Source organism: Lipophrys pholis, assembly GCF_963383615.2.
Source record: "Lipophrys pholis genome assembly, chromosome: 10".
NCBI classification, from domain to species: Eukaryota; Metazoa; Chordata; class Actinopteri; order Blenniiformes; family Blenniidae; genus Lipophrys; species Lipophrys pholis.
This window is the reverse complement of record NC_137640.1, coordinates 7,884,528-7,899,422: the sequence shown is the minus strand read 5'-3', so window position 1 is coordinate 7,899,422 and position 14,895 is coordinate 7,884,528. Positions and strand designations below refer to the sequence as shown.

Sequence of the window (14,895 nt, the reverse complement as noted above, 5' to 3'; positions counted from 1 at the left end):
CCTTAACGACTTTGACATTGTTGCTGAATGGAATAAGATATATGCACATTTCATTATTAGCTGAATTTGTGAAAAATGTCACATCGATACTGTGTTACTTGTAAATGTAATTTCATTTTTTGTTACTATTAGTGCCTTTTTGCCTGTCCGTTTCAAGCATCAGCTCTGTTTAGTCAGTAACGGTAACTTCAGCATTTTAATTTGAGTTTAAATCTTTTTTTTTTTCTTTCTGTCGTTGTCAGGTTCACCTCCCAGTTTTCACTGCAGGTTTTCACTGGCTGTACGAGGCCTTTGAACTCACCACAAATGCACTGCCATGTTTCAAGAGCTCATTATTCTAAATTATGGCTTCGTGCTCACCTCTGAGTACCAGTGCCTGTATGTTAGCGGCCCTCTTATTGCCTCCACGTTCTATGTTGTAAACATGCTTCCCAATTGGCAGAGATATGTATTTTGTTCACAGCCATCATTATACACGGTGGAAAACCACAATAAGAAGCAGCACCAAAATCATCCCATCAGTCAACCATGTGTGTGTGTGTGTTCCTTTTTACACGTGTAATATCCTGTCAGTCGCGGGGGCAGTGTGGTGTCTGAGACCTCCTTAATTTCAGGAAACTAACCAGCGTCCTGTTTGATGTTTACTGTGTGCAGGGAGAGAAAGGGGACATGGGAAACATCGGAAAAATTGGACCACAAGTAAGTTGCTTTTGCACTTCTAATGACAAGAGCTAACAGCCATCATTCTGCGGATTTGTAGCTTTTCATTAAATCCCCATCTTTATGTGTTAATGTGGATCCTGTGGTGTGGCTTTTACGACCGCCAGTTCCTATATTAAAATGTTTGCTTAAAGTATATCAAGAAATTTAATTAAGCTAATGATACAACGCTTCAACAACCTGTTTGAATTGCTCCCGTTTGGTACTTGTGGAGGAAGTTACAGGGAGCACCTAATGACATCTTCCTGTTTTCCTGACCCACTTTTGTTTTTTTGTTTTTGTTTTTTTTTTATGTTAAGAGAAATCTGGAACGTCTCCAACCACCAAATAGTGTTTTAATCCCAAAATTGGCAGATGATTGCTGCAGAACAGAAGGAACACCAATTATAGGTCCTCTGTGGAAGTGACCTCATTTGAGTTGCACATTAGTTTATGGCTTCAAGCCTGCAAATGTGTGTCTGTTGTTGCACAAGAGTCACACTCACAGGGGGATGTTTTCAAAGCTGGCGCGGGAAATGCTGATTTAAAAATGTGTTAGTTTTCATCCTTTACGTGACCTTGCGAGTACCCCAAAACATCTGTCTTGGGATTGTTGCTAAAGCCGTCGATTCACAGTTTTATATGTCTGTCTGTATGTTTTATGCATCACTTAATGCTTTTTACCCAAAACAGATCACGCAGAGAAATGCTGGGACATGCATCCCCTCTTGTAAAAATCCTCTCAAACACAAGTGCTTTGAACATCCAAAGCATGTCTCTCCTTCCCAGAGGCCCCTTAATGCTAATATTTGCATTCTGTGCATAGTAGAGGCAACCAAGTGGGCCTTGTTGGACTGCAGCGCTGCTACAGTGCACATATGAGAGGCATTAAGCAGTTACTGAGTTGAGGGGCCTTTGAAGCCAAACAGGAACCATGGGGCTATGCAGTGGAAAAAAAGAAGGGGGAAAAAACCTCCCAAAACATATGGAGGCTCTAATGAACACCATTACATCACTATTCAGATCAATTGAAAGTGTAAGAAAGTGTAAGACCCTTGACCCAGGGTTGACTGAGAGTGCCCTGTGTCCACCTGTTTTTACTGAGTGCCCACCTTGAGGCCTCTCACAAGTTGTTACAAGTAAAACTTTAGTGGATGTTTTAAGAGTCTAGGGTATTTTACCCAATTTAGATTAGCTGCGGAGTGCCCCATTTCCATGTCACCCTCCAATCTTCAGCTAATAAATGCCAATCTGTGTGCTTTGATTTTGATGTCAGGGACTTTGTGTGTGCTTACATTAGTGTAGAAAAAAAGAGACATGTCAGGGAGTAGCTTTATACGCTTAACTACATGTGACTCGGGCTATAGTTCTTTCTTTTACTGTAAGGTTAATGGCTCCATCAATGCTCTTGTGACCCGGACTGCTATAACTAAGAAACCAGATCGGCTTCAAAACATGACTGTTAACGCTCCCATGTCAGGGGCCTATCATGTGGAAAACCCCTTGAAACCATTTCCTTCTGTTAAATGATACTGGGTACCACATTGTCCCACTTCATGTCCCAATTAAGGGATTTGTGGTCAATTTAGAGCTCCCGTTCCCATGTCTGCAGGCTGCATCCCGTCACCGACACTCTGCTACTAAAGTGCAGCTCAGCTGCTTCGCGCCCATTCAGCGGGATCATACTCTTAAGATGATGAGACAAGAGTAACGCATTAAAGCTGTCAGACTTTTTTAGCGGAATTAGGAAGGAGCACATGGAACAAAGTCGTATTCTGTTTATTATAACGACCTCTTTCTTGTGTGTAACTTTATCTCACCTCGCTCTCTGACTAATGCGATTCTGTTCAGTAAAGGCATTTTAATGGTGTGAAAAATATGAAAGTAACTTTTAAAATGATAGATTCTATGCGGTGGGATCAGGAGTCGGAGTAAGGCAGATTTTTGTGCAAGTTTATGCTCTTTAGGAACTTGTGAATACATGCAAGTGGGCCTCCATAAGAAAATGATATTGTCGCCTTACCACCCTGGCTTTTGTGGTCTGTTTTTGGGACAGTATGAAATATTACTTCACTCTGACTCTGCAAATCACTTAGGTTCAGTATCCCGCTGTCGTAGTACATGTGCAGTGGTGCAGTGGAGTTGTAGTAATGCGGTTTCAGGTCTGGCTTGTGGTGAGTGTATGTAACTGTATCGCCTCTACCCTCACTGTTCATCATCTCTTTTGAGTTCTTGCATTTGTGTTCACTCTGAAAGTTGTTTTACAAACTTGACAACAGTGACAACATTTTAAGTATACACTTGCCCTCTCTGGTTTGGATGCCTCACCAGTAAATCTCACCGTCAGTCCTGAACTCCACATAGTCCAGCAGAGACGCTGGCACCAGTCCAGACTGGAGCCCCGGTCCCAGATGACTGCTCTGGAGGTGGTTAAGCACCATATTTAGATTAGCTAGTGTTTCTCCATCAGGCCCTCTTTACAACGTTATTTTTTTTCTGTGGGTGGGTGGATAGACAGGGGGGAAACTGTACTAAGTTTACATATGTTGTGACATTAGAATCCAAGAGGTATTTCACAATCATTGCAATTGAGTAAACTGCTGAAATATTGCAGTTTCCCTTCTTTGCAGACAATTGTTTGGTACCACAAGTCATTAGAAAGGTGCCAACATTTCTAGTGATAATCTTACATTATTAGCTCCATATGAGTTGTAAAACAGATGGAGAAATTATATTGAGTATACCAAGGTCACTGGCAAGTGTTGGTGTCTGCTTTTTTTGTTGTTTCTGCCTCTTATTGTGTCTGAGTATTCTTTTTTCACCCATGTGAAAGTCATTAAAGTCAAGATGTGAATGTTAGTTGTAAAAAAGTAGCTCATGTGAAATTGTAATCACTCTTGGGGTTTTTCTTCAAGTCTGCAACCCTTGATTTTTGCTTACCCGAACTGTATTTTACAATATATCTGGTGACATACCAGCTTTTTGCGCTAAGAAGTAGAAGAACAGTGAGCAGGCCTACTTTATTGTCTTCTAATGTGTTTGTGTTCATCACTGTTTGCTGCCCTCCTCTCTTCTCCTCCTATTCTCTCCTCTCCTCCTCTCCAGGGTCCGCTCGGCCCCATTGGGATAGCTGGAGTGATGGGCATTCCAGGTGAAAAAGTAAGGAGTCAGTGTGTCTCTGTCATTACGCTGTCAGACGGAATCAGCTGCTTGCTTGTCAGTGGCAGACCCCTGTAATTAAGTTTGTGTTTAGCAGCTATAACTTGAGGCCCCAGAGGCCCCCCGGAACACACGCTTGCATAAACTCTCAACACTCTCGCATCCACTCCGATAACTACGTCAAATCCACGTCGCCATCAGAGCCACTCCACTCTAACTCTACTGCTTTGTCGTGACAAGCGACGTCCGGGAGAACCAAGAGAGCTTTTTATTCACTTGAAAATGTGCTGCGAGGGCAGTCTTGAGTTCTTTGGTGAATGCAGTAACAAGCAACACATAGATGTACGCTGTTCGAACGTCTTTTTTCCTACATCCTGCCAAGCCAACAGGAAGTGGATCTGCAGCTTGTGAAAGGATTTTCCTTGCTCCCTGAATATTGATTATTGACAGTCCTCTCAAAGACAGATCGTATTTAACCACCCATCATTGTTCTCTTGCTCTGACAACAGCCTGTTACCCTCCCCTCCCTACCCAGTAGGCCCGTTTGGAGGCCATCTGCCTGTCAGACAATTGCTTGTCCCTCAGCACCAATCTATCAGCACCAGGAATAACCTGACCGCCAGAATAAAATGATTCACATTTACAAGCATATATATGAGATTTTTTGTATTAATTTAAGTATGCCCCCCTGTGATTCTTCTGCTTACTGGAACAACTCCTGAAAGACGATTTGTACAGTTAACACATTTCAAGAAGGATTCATTTGGTTTAAAGGTTGGCTTTAAATGAACACAGTCCTCTTGTTTTTACCATGCATAGTACTACCAATAGGTTTCAAACCACCTGCATGTAGTAACTGAATTCAGCTGTTAACGTACTAGATGTTAGAAGATGTGAAGGTGGGTCGGGGCTTTCGTTGTTAATTTTCTTTTTGTTTTTCAGGGTGACCGGGGACCACCGGGTCCAACAGGTCCAGTTGGAGAGAAGGGGCCAACAGTGAGTGTCCCATTTGATATCCTGCACAGCTCCGATTCTTGTCTGGGAGTCGATAAACTTAGGTGCAATAGCATATTCCGACAGTGGTTTTCCAGCAAATCAGCAATAATACAACCACCAAGCACCGCTTGAATGCCCTGTTCTGTAAACTGCTGTCTGAGGTTGATGATTATAAAACTGAACCACTAAGCCGTTTTGGCTGTAAGTTCTGGCAGATGTTGTTTAGTTCCCATGTTGAGTTGTGGAAATGAAGGCACACCCACTCGTTTTCTAACTGTTTCCCTAATTCCACAGAGTTGTAACTTTTGTAAACTTGTAGATGCAAATCTTTTCTAAATGATGCCGAGTGATGCGTCATTCTGTTTTCTACAGTCATGTCAAAGTAAGAAACAAAACAAACTACAACAGACTGTTTCTGTGGCTGGGTTGAATAACTCACTTTTATCTGTTTGGTCAAATCTCATTCCTGGACTCCCACATAAATCAGACAGTAGGTTTTGGGCAATGTGGCAGAAAACTCAGGAAATAGTCTAACTGACTGTTCCACCATGTGATTGACTTTCATATAATCAAAACCAAATTTGTTGTTCACTTCTCCTTACAATATAATTGACCTTTGTTGTTATAATTCTCATGTAATCTCTGTGTTGTAGCTGGATCTGTTAAATCATAGTTGGAATTCTTCAGGTTTATAGCAGGTTCATTTTGCAGTATTAGCCCATTTACTAATGTGCAAGAGGTTTTTGAATGAAAAGTATTTTGGCAGTTGATCCCACAGAGAGAGGATAAATCTCTGCTGCTGCAGAAACACCGTTTCTATGTTGTTATAAACCCTCAATGAGAGCCTGAATTGCAGCCGTCCCGGCCTAGGATTTGCTCCATGTCCGTAGCTTAGGGCCCCAGTCTGGCTGCAGCAAGTGACTGATTGGCTGGCTGGAAGAGAGGGTGACTAATTTGGTGGCTGGCTGAATAGTTGACTGCAAGTTTGTGATTGATTGAAAGAGAGAAGGAGAGAAAAAGAGAGGTCTCTGACTTACGTAAGGTGGTGTGGTGATTTGTTTGAACCAGTTTGTGCTATGGTGTAGCCACATTAATAAAGACAAGCAGTATAGCATGAAGGCTTAGGGCTATTTCATCGCAGAGAAACATGTCATGAAGTTCTGGTTAAAGATGAACTGCGGTGATTAGTATGTTTCCTGCAAATCTCAATACCCTTTATCAGCGTTGGCCTTCTTTGATGTCTTTGTATTATTTCTTCATAGCATGTCATTATATTAAGTTGAGTGCTGATGAGAAACACCAAACTGTTCTTTTATCCCCGGACAGCTTCTAGCACATTTTAGGACTATGTAGGATGTAGTCCTGCACTGCTCTACAATGGCGTGCTTGCTTGTTCACTTTTCTATATGTTTTATTTTTTTATGTTAAGGGTTATCCAGGCTTGCCAGGAGGTCCAGGAGACTTCGGTTTACAAGGTGCACCAGTAAGTGTGATCCCTGCATTGCTCGCACGTAACAGTCATTTTTTAATGTTGTGCGGCAAGCAACCCGCAAATCTGTGATAGCTGCATGCGTTAAAAAGTTTTTGAGGTACAAGCCTCAGGCTCATATAACAACTAACAATGTTGATTAAAAGATGTTCAGTAAGGCTAAGCCCTGTTAAGTAAAAAAAATCTCTTGGTGTGTTTTCTTTTTTCTTTTTGTTTTACTCTTGTCCTCTGTCTTACATGTTGTTTTTTCTCACAGGGTCTACAGGGACAAAGGGGCATTCCAGGCATAGCCGGGCCAAAGGGTCGAACGGTAACAGCAGTTTTTAACCTTCAAATGAACAGGTCCCTGGTATAATTATTCATGTATGTGTGCCTGCTTCACTTCAGTAGCAACGTGGAAAACTTCTCAGATCAGACATCGTGTTTTCCCGTTTCACATACGATTAAAACGTTTAAAAGACGGATGGATGTCGCTGCACTCAACCTCAGTTTTTTTGTGGGCACAATTACAAGGTCTTTATGTTCCCAAAAAATGGTAGACGACATTAAGTGATGGCAAATGGGTGAGGTTTGGTGATACTGGTGGGACCCCGTGTGGTTGAGAGGAGAAAGACAGCTACAGGAGAGGAGGGGGAAAAAAATGCTTTCGATTTTTAACTGAAACTTGGAATTACGCGCAAGTTTTAAAAGTCAAAAATAGATTGAAGACTAAAAAATCCTATTAAGCCTTGAAATAGTAGACAGTGGACACTCTGAAATGAACATAATTTATATGACTTTGTTGAAACAATATATGAAAATAATAACATGAATATTGAAGTATATGGTCAGGATTCGGCCAGGGTTAACAACGTTCCTTTAACTTTCATCTTCTATGTCCCCTTCATCAAAGTCAGGGTATCGAGGTGAGCTGACACGGGGCAAAAGGCTTCCTGGATAGGTCACTGGTTAATCACAGACACTCACATTGCTAGATTTTTTTTTACTCATCAAATAGGCTTACAAGCATATTTTTGTAATTGTTGAAGAAAGCTGGAGTATTGACAAAAAAACCCCCCCAAAAAACACCTATGTAAGAACCTGCAAAACCCTGAAATATTTAGTCCTGCAGGCACTTCTAAGAGAATGCTAACTACTGCATTGCCCCACTATGTGAAGCAGGTCATATTGCATTAATGCATTATTACTCACTGTAAATTTCTATCATGCTGAAGAATACTTCTTTGTCTTTTCTGGTGAAAATCTGTTTATTATTAGTACTTTGTCTCCTGTCAGAATAATGCCTCCTGTTTATGAGCCAGACAGTCAGAGGTTTGTCCTATTCTGGAAAGTGCTGGTCTCCTCATTAGTGTTAATGTTCTCATGGGGGATTACAGAGCTCTGAGACAAGATCCACCAATGTCTCTTTGTTAACTTTGTTAAAAGCAGCAGCACATGTTGGACTTTTTAAAGTGTATTTTTTTTTCCTGCTTAAACCCATTTTCCTCAATTTTCCTTTATCTAATAGTTTGCATCTGCTAAGCTCCAATGCCAGATTACTAAACAGCATCATGGCCAAAGCTTTCTTCTTGAATGTGTGTCTTTTGTAGGCATCGCAAGAAAAACACTGTCAAGTCAACTGAAGAATAACTTAGACCAAGACAGCTGCCGTTCTCATACATCATCACTCTTTGGCAATACCCTCCGTTTATACCATGATCATGTATTTTTCTGCAGCTCAATATTTTGTTGAGTATAACATATGGTAACGGTTAACATGCTGTGACTTTTGTTGTTTACTGTAATCCAGACGTTTCAGTTTGTGGTCGTATTTCCTGCCTCGTTGAGGTGAGAAACAGATATCATCTGAGCCTCCCACCTCTTCATCTGTAGGTGGCCTCCATTGTCAAGACATGCAATACAAAAATTAATTAAAAATAACACATGTGGAGAATAGTCACATATTTCTCAAGATTTGTTTTTTACAGCAAATCATGAAAGACTCAAACAAATTAATCAGTGTTTAGCTGGTGTTCTCTTTGTGGAATAATGGTTTGCCCTTCCACAGATCGTGACTACTTTCCCTTGTAATTAACATGTCCATAACTATTTGATCTCATACTGAAATGGACACAGAGTTGGCTTGGATTCCTTTCATCGGTTGAACATTTTAAGTGGATATTTTGGAAAGAAATACTACTTCTTGGTGAAATTGAGCTCCCTGTTTGTCAGGCTATGTCTACATTAAGATGTCCAAGTTTTATAACACTTTGTTAACATGTGGAAAATTGTTCCTAGTTTTCTTTTTCTTTTTTTTTTCTTCTGGTTTTATGTTCTGTCTACAGTGGATCGCCTGAACAACATTAAACTTGTCAGATCTCTTCCTCTTTGGCCACTTTTATGGGAAACAGCTCAATTTTGCATTATTGCCAACATCTGGTTAGGAGTGAGGTAGACAGTGTAGCTAATCAAATCAATATTTAATGATAGGAAAAAAAAAACTGAGGAACTCTGTCAGACTGAGGTAAAGTCCAACAGCTGTGCTGTATGGCTATTGCTAATATTTACAATTATTAGTGATTGCAAAACGTGATGAAAGCCTCCCACACCCTGTTATTCGCTCAGATTTCACAGCCAGTGTCTGTAGTGAAAATCACAGTGTTTCCATCAGGCAAATTATAAAGCAGAATAAAGTAATTATATATATATAAAAAAAAAAAGAATAAAAAAAAAAAAAAACTTCATATTAACTAAAGGACTTTAAGACACCTTTCATATTTACATTGCTGCTTGTTTTGCAGCAAACATGCTCTTTGATCAAACAGTACTTCCCATCAGGGTTAATTATAGTACACAGAAACTCAACCCTATCCATTAGTGCAGCTGATGCCAATGTGTTGGAAATGCTTTGTATATTTCTTTACATTCTGAATTACCAAATTGTTGTTTTTTTTATTTCCATGCAAACAATGTCTTAGACATTAAGGGATAACTGTAACACAGTTACACTTCTTGAAGTTTCATTAAGTTAATAATTGATTTTCACACTAAACTCCTTTTCACTTTAGAAAGACTAACAGTCTAGTTTACATTCGAAGTGCTTAGTACTCTTTACTTTACGGTGAAAATATCTTTGATTCAACTCTAGGAATGAGGTATCTTTTAGCGCAGAATTCTTATATTCTCTTTCTTTGTGCATGTTGTGAGAAATACCAGTTAATATTATTAATCGGGCTGGAATCAGGCGAGATGGGGGCATACTATCAGTCTAAATAGCAGGTGAAAACAAACGATGGAGAAAAACTCTACCAAAATAAGAAACTGTTTGTTTAACCAAGTTGATGAACTGTTCTTTATACAGACACTGGTCATCTTAAAATTTGCGAGCAATAATTGTATGAATACAATCATAGAAAAGCATGAAGAAGAAATGAAGGCAGATAAACTTTCCCTTTAATGTAGATTTGAATTAGGTGAGTGACATGAGAGGGATGGAAAAATGAGGAAAGCCAAGATGGAAACCACTAATGTGCTGAAAATGGAAAAAGCCCTGACATTTTCGACAGGTGTGACAATGGGAGAATCTTGGTTTGCATTTTCTGAACATTGTTTATCACTCTTTGTGTGCTGTGGATATTCAATAACAAGACATCCCTGGAATATTTTTAGTGGTGTTAGTCTACAGTGACAGACCAGAAAACCACCAAAGCTGACAAAAAAAAAAGAGGAAAAAAAAGGAGTCATTTCTTTGTTATTGTTATCTCAGTTTAGTGTTACCATTACCTACAGCATGGCAACTTGAGGATCATGCTTTGATGCTAAATGCATGTATATCACATTTTTCTTGCACAGGGGCCCCGGGGTCCAGACGGCCCGCTGGGAGAACCAGGTCCTGAGGGCACCAGGGTAACTAACATCACTTTTGTGGAAAACATCTCTGTGCATTTGTAAAAACAATAAAGTGTAGTGTTTTGTTTATTTGATATTGCTTCTTTGCCTTGTACAATCACAATGCTGAATATTCTGCTAAACATATATAACTCAACTTTTCATTCATGCATGTGTTCCCTAAAGAGTATTATTATTGAACAGAAAACAAACCAAACCAATTTTGGCTCTTTTTTTTCTTTCTTTCAGGGTGAAAAGGGTGAGATGGGACAAAAAGGAGAGCCAGGGTTCATTGTAAGTAGTCCTTATATTTGATGATAAATAATGGTATGCTCCTGTTCATTTTGAATGAGGCCTTCAGTGTCTTAAAAACAGTGAAGCCAGGTTTACATATATTACAAATAACCATTCATTGAAAGCTGAAAATAATGAATGTCATAAAGAAATGCCGTCCATCTGCATCAGCCTAAAAAGCACATTCCTTTTGAAGATGCACATTCACCTCATGCAAAAGTTATTCAAGCATCCAGTATACCCCCTGGGCCTCAGTTAAAGAACACTGGGCCTTTAATCTGTTTTTATTTGCATAGAGAGCCTTTGTCTTCTTGCCACTGTATCAGATTATACCAAAATGAAATTCTTATGTTCTGCTGCCAGCTCGTTGTCAGGAAACCTGAACCTAAATAAGCTTAGGAGTAGCGGGATAAAAGAAAATCTTGTACTCAGCTGAGCTGATCTGCATTGAAATAAAAAAGAAACGTGTTGTCAATGGATTCCTGTCTGTCATGCCTTGTTTTAATTAGATATTCAGATTTTACATCAAACTAGAGTAAAGATTTGAGTCATGAAAAACAACTTAAGATAGGATGTGACTATATAAACTGAATTGAGATGAATCAAAACATTAACAAGACATTACCCATAAGAAACCATCAGTGAAATCACAGGTTAAAACAAAGCACAAATCCACAAGACAAGTCAAGGTTCCTTTTGCCAGTACCTAGTGGAAGGTGAAAGGGGAAAAGGTCCCTCCAGAATCTGAGCAGGAGGTTTACGGTGACCAAATCAAGAGCCCAACAAGGGCAACAAGGCCCATCCAGAGATTGGGAAAGCAAACTGTTCTAGTGATTGGACCAGGTCAGGGGATGCAAGCAGGGGCATTCGTCCTGTCACAGGGCAAAGAGGCAGTGCCACTTGGGTGGACCAAGCAGGTGAAATGGCTGAAGGTGACAAAGCTATACCAGGCAAGACTGCTTGAGGAGTTGGCCCGGGCAATGGAAGCCTCTGCAGAGGCCAAGCAGGAAGGTTATCTATGGGGTGCCAATAGAAGGGCAATTCCAACAATGCCAATGGAGTCGAACAGGGCAGCTCGGCTGCTTGGTGCGGAGAGCGAGTAGGTTCTGGCGGCAGAGCCTCTTGGAAAGCCTCGGCGACGATGAAGCCTCTCCGGGGGTAAACTGCGCATGAAAGCAGGACTGCTTGTGGGGGCGGCCTAGAGAGAGGATGGGCAGATGGAAACACTTGGGGCAGGTTGGTCAGCCCTGGCTGTGATGAAGCCCCTTCAGGGGTGGATCAGGGACCATTTAATGGGGTCGCCTACAGAGAGGATGGGCAGACGGAATCACTTGGGACAGCTTGGGCAATGGCAATAAGACTCCTCTGGGGATTTATTACATAAGCCAATGCTACAAAGCCGCACCAGGGAGCCAAGCAATAGGCAAAATCCCTTGGGATAGGGACAGTTGACAGGGCCATTTGAGAGGAAAATGGCCGAGGCAGTGTAGGCCTGGGCAATGCAATAAAGCCCTTTTAAGGAGTACCAACAGAAGGCCAGTGATGATGGGCTGAGCAGGAGGCCAATGGCAATGTAAACCCTATTGGAGCCCAGTAGGAGGCCAATATCTGAATTACCAAAGGCAGCAATGTCCAAGCAGCACAAGCTGGCAGAACTGCTCAGAGAGTCGTCATAAGCGATGACGGCAAAACACCGTCTCGGAGCCGAACAGGATGTTCATGCCTACTAAGTCCCTCTGGTATCCAAGCCAAAGGCAAATGGTCATCAAGTGCCTGGGGGGCAGGGCATGCAGGCAGCCCAGGTGATAATGCTCTTCTGGGTAGAGCAGGGGAGCCGAGCTAGCACAGCTAGGAGTCTGGCCTACTCTGGGGATCAGCTCAGGCAAGCAGACAGGGCCACTCAAGGCGAATACCTGCTCAAAGTCCTTCTGGGGCCTCAACCCTTCTAGAGGTCCAGCAAGAGAACAATTGCAACAAATTCTCTGTGTTGGTCCAGCAGGACAACAATGGCAACAAAGGGGAAAGGGCAGCTGGGCTTCTAAGCAGGGCAACTGACTGAGGTGGGTTCTCCTTGACTCTTTCAGAGAGACATTGGGACAGATGAATGCAGGCTCTCCCAAACACCCTCAGTCGAGGTCTGGAACAGAGTCAGTGACTCTGCTGGACACTGGTACTGGCGTCGCAATGTTGATGAAAAAGGTTGAAAAGGTCTTCTTGGTCCATAGAGGTCAATTTGTACTTTTATGGGTAGTGGAAACGGACAAAATGTACAGAAAAGGATTTAAAACTAATAATGAATTTTATTTAAAATTCGGACAATTTTATTAAAAGAAAAAAACAAAACATAATGTCAATAACTTTAATGTTTGAATTCTGGAAAAGAGCACCTACGAAGCTAAAATACATTTCATATACCACATCAAAAATGTGTCATCAATAGACTAATACAAATATGAATATAGATATATATCACTAATTTACTGTGATTAAATCACAGAAAACATAGAAACGTATGAAAAAAACAACACACATCAAAATATATGTTGCACATACTGTTTATTTGGTGTAACTTGACTCATCAAAAAAAGACAAAATGTCTGAAATACATCTCTGGCTTTAACACATAATAATAATAATATTTAATAATAATATCAAGGACATGCACACAAATCTGTCAAACGATGACTGTGTCACTTTGAAATTATTTGCATGAGAGGTCACCACCAGGCATGAGAAAGTGATATGTAATGTCATTATTGTCATAATTAGCGGATTCTGTTTAAACTGCCTATTAATTCAAATCTTGATTTCTCCTCTTTCAAGGGTAAAGCTGGTGGTCCGGGCGAGAGGGGTCCCCTTGGAAAGCCTGTAAGTAAAATTTCCCCTGTGGTATTTATTTTTTTAATCATGCGCAATATATCTCTACCAGAGTTGCCCAACCTTTCTTCACTGAGGGCCAGATTTAATCCCGTGAAAGGGCTCAATGGCTTCATTATGTTATTTGCAACAAAAGCTAAATTTTTCCTTAATATTTGATGATGGCCTGCCAATTCTTTCTCCAAAGAGTTAAGAGCAATATGCCTCGGTGAGCGGACTCTGTCTTTTTCTTGAAACTAAAGTGTCATGGTTATTCATCGCAAGTTAGAAAGCAAGAACTGTGATTGGTTCTTATTTCAAAAGTAACATCATTCAAATGGTAATTGTCCTAAATAAAATAAAGATGTGAAGTAAATAATGCTTCTTAGATCTTCAACACACAGACGCATGTGTCCTTTCATCTCATCTGGTTTGTGTGCTCAATTTTCATTCAACAAACATGCTGAAATCAGTTCATTTAGACTTTTTTTTTTCTTAAATAATCGCAGTATATTACACTGCCCTATTGTCTTACCGTACTGTGTATCTAGCACAGTAAGACTTGGGCGATATTGTGCTCTTCGAACTAAATTGCAGCTACAACAAGTGGGCTTTCAAAAAATGTGTGAGCATTCCATTAGTCACAAATAAAATAAAGTGATAATAACATTTTTGTCACATATAACCGCATTGATCACTTGAATGATGTTTAAAAAAGAAATGCAAATTACAAATAAATGTAAAAGTTAGATCTATGTAATTAACAGAAACAGTGGGTTGATCATACTAAAGATACCTTGCAGGGGGCTGATACATGCAGAGGCACATTCAAGTTCTGAGCATGTTCTCTTCACAAAATTAATTCACTTTTATTTATTTATTTTTAAGGAAATACAAATAGAGGCCAAGTTTTTTTTTGCAGACTCTGTCACGCAAACTTAGGGCTGTAGCAAGTGGTTTAGATTGATATAATTTGGTTTCCTGCTAATTCTGACATTCTGGCTAACAGACTGTGTCACCACTTGTCATCAATTGTTGTGTCAAACTTGCCCTAAAAACTCCTCAAAATAAACTTCATAAAAACTGTTCATTTCCCTTATTCCGGAATTAATGATTGCAGAGAGATTTTTTTTTTTTTTTACATGAATTAGGCTTTTATTTCTTACATGCAGGAAGTTTGTTGACAAAAGTGTCTTTAGATTATAATTTACAAATTTAAACTTGATCACAAAAAATATGACCCAACTATTTACTAAGAACTGGACAAATGATGTAACGACAAACAAAATCTTTTAATGTATCTCAATTTTCACGTGTTCTTTTTTCTTTTTTTACCAGGGCTCTCCTTTACTTCAAAAACAACTAAAGTTATTATGGAGCATTAAAACAGCTGTAGTGTTTGTATCCAAAGACTCTCATGGAGCCAAGCCCAAAAAACATTATCGTCCACAGATGATAAAAAAAAGCATCAAATGCAAATTGTAAAGCACATTATGTCCTGTCTTACTTAATTAGGACTAATATACAGACTATGA

At 40.1% G+C, this 14,895-nt stretch overlaps 1 protein-coding gene across 1 annotated transcript in view; it reads left to right on the top strand.

The window, feature by feature from the left end:
* The window catches only part of col24a1 (collagen type XXIV alpha 1 chain), a 95,142-nt gene that overhangs the window by 53,651 nt on the left and 26,596 nt on the right, over window positions 1–14,895 (top strand). The window contains exons 24-31 of the mRNA XM_080473294.1: window positions 655–699; window positions 3,805–3,858; window positions 4,801–4,854; window positions 6,284–6,337; window positions 6,600–6,653; window positions 10,175–10,228; window positions 10,460–10,504; window positions 13,328–13,372. Of these exons, the coding sequence (XP_080329420.1) occupies window positions 655–699; window positions 3,805–3,858; window positions 4,801–4,854; window positions 6,284–6,337; window positions 6,600–6,653; window positions 10,175–10,228; window positions 10,460–10,504; window positions 13,328–13,372 (405 nt within the window). The remainder of the gene's footprint in view (window positions 1–654; window positions 700–3,804; window positions 3,859–4,800; window positions 4,855–6,283; window positions 6,338–6,599; window positions 6,654–10,174; window positions 10,229–10,459; window positions 10,505–13,327; window positions 13,373–14,895) is intronic.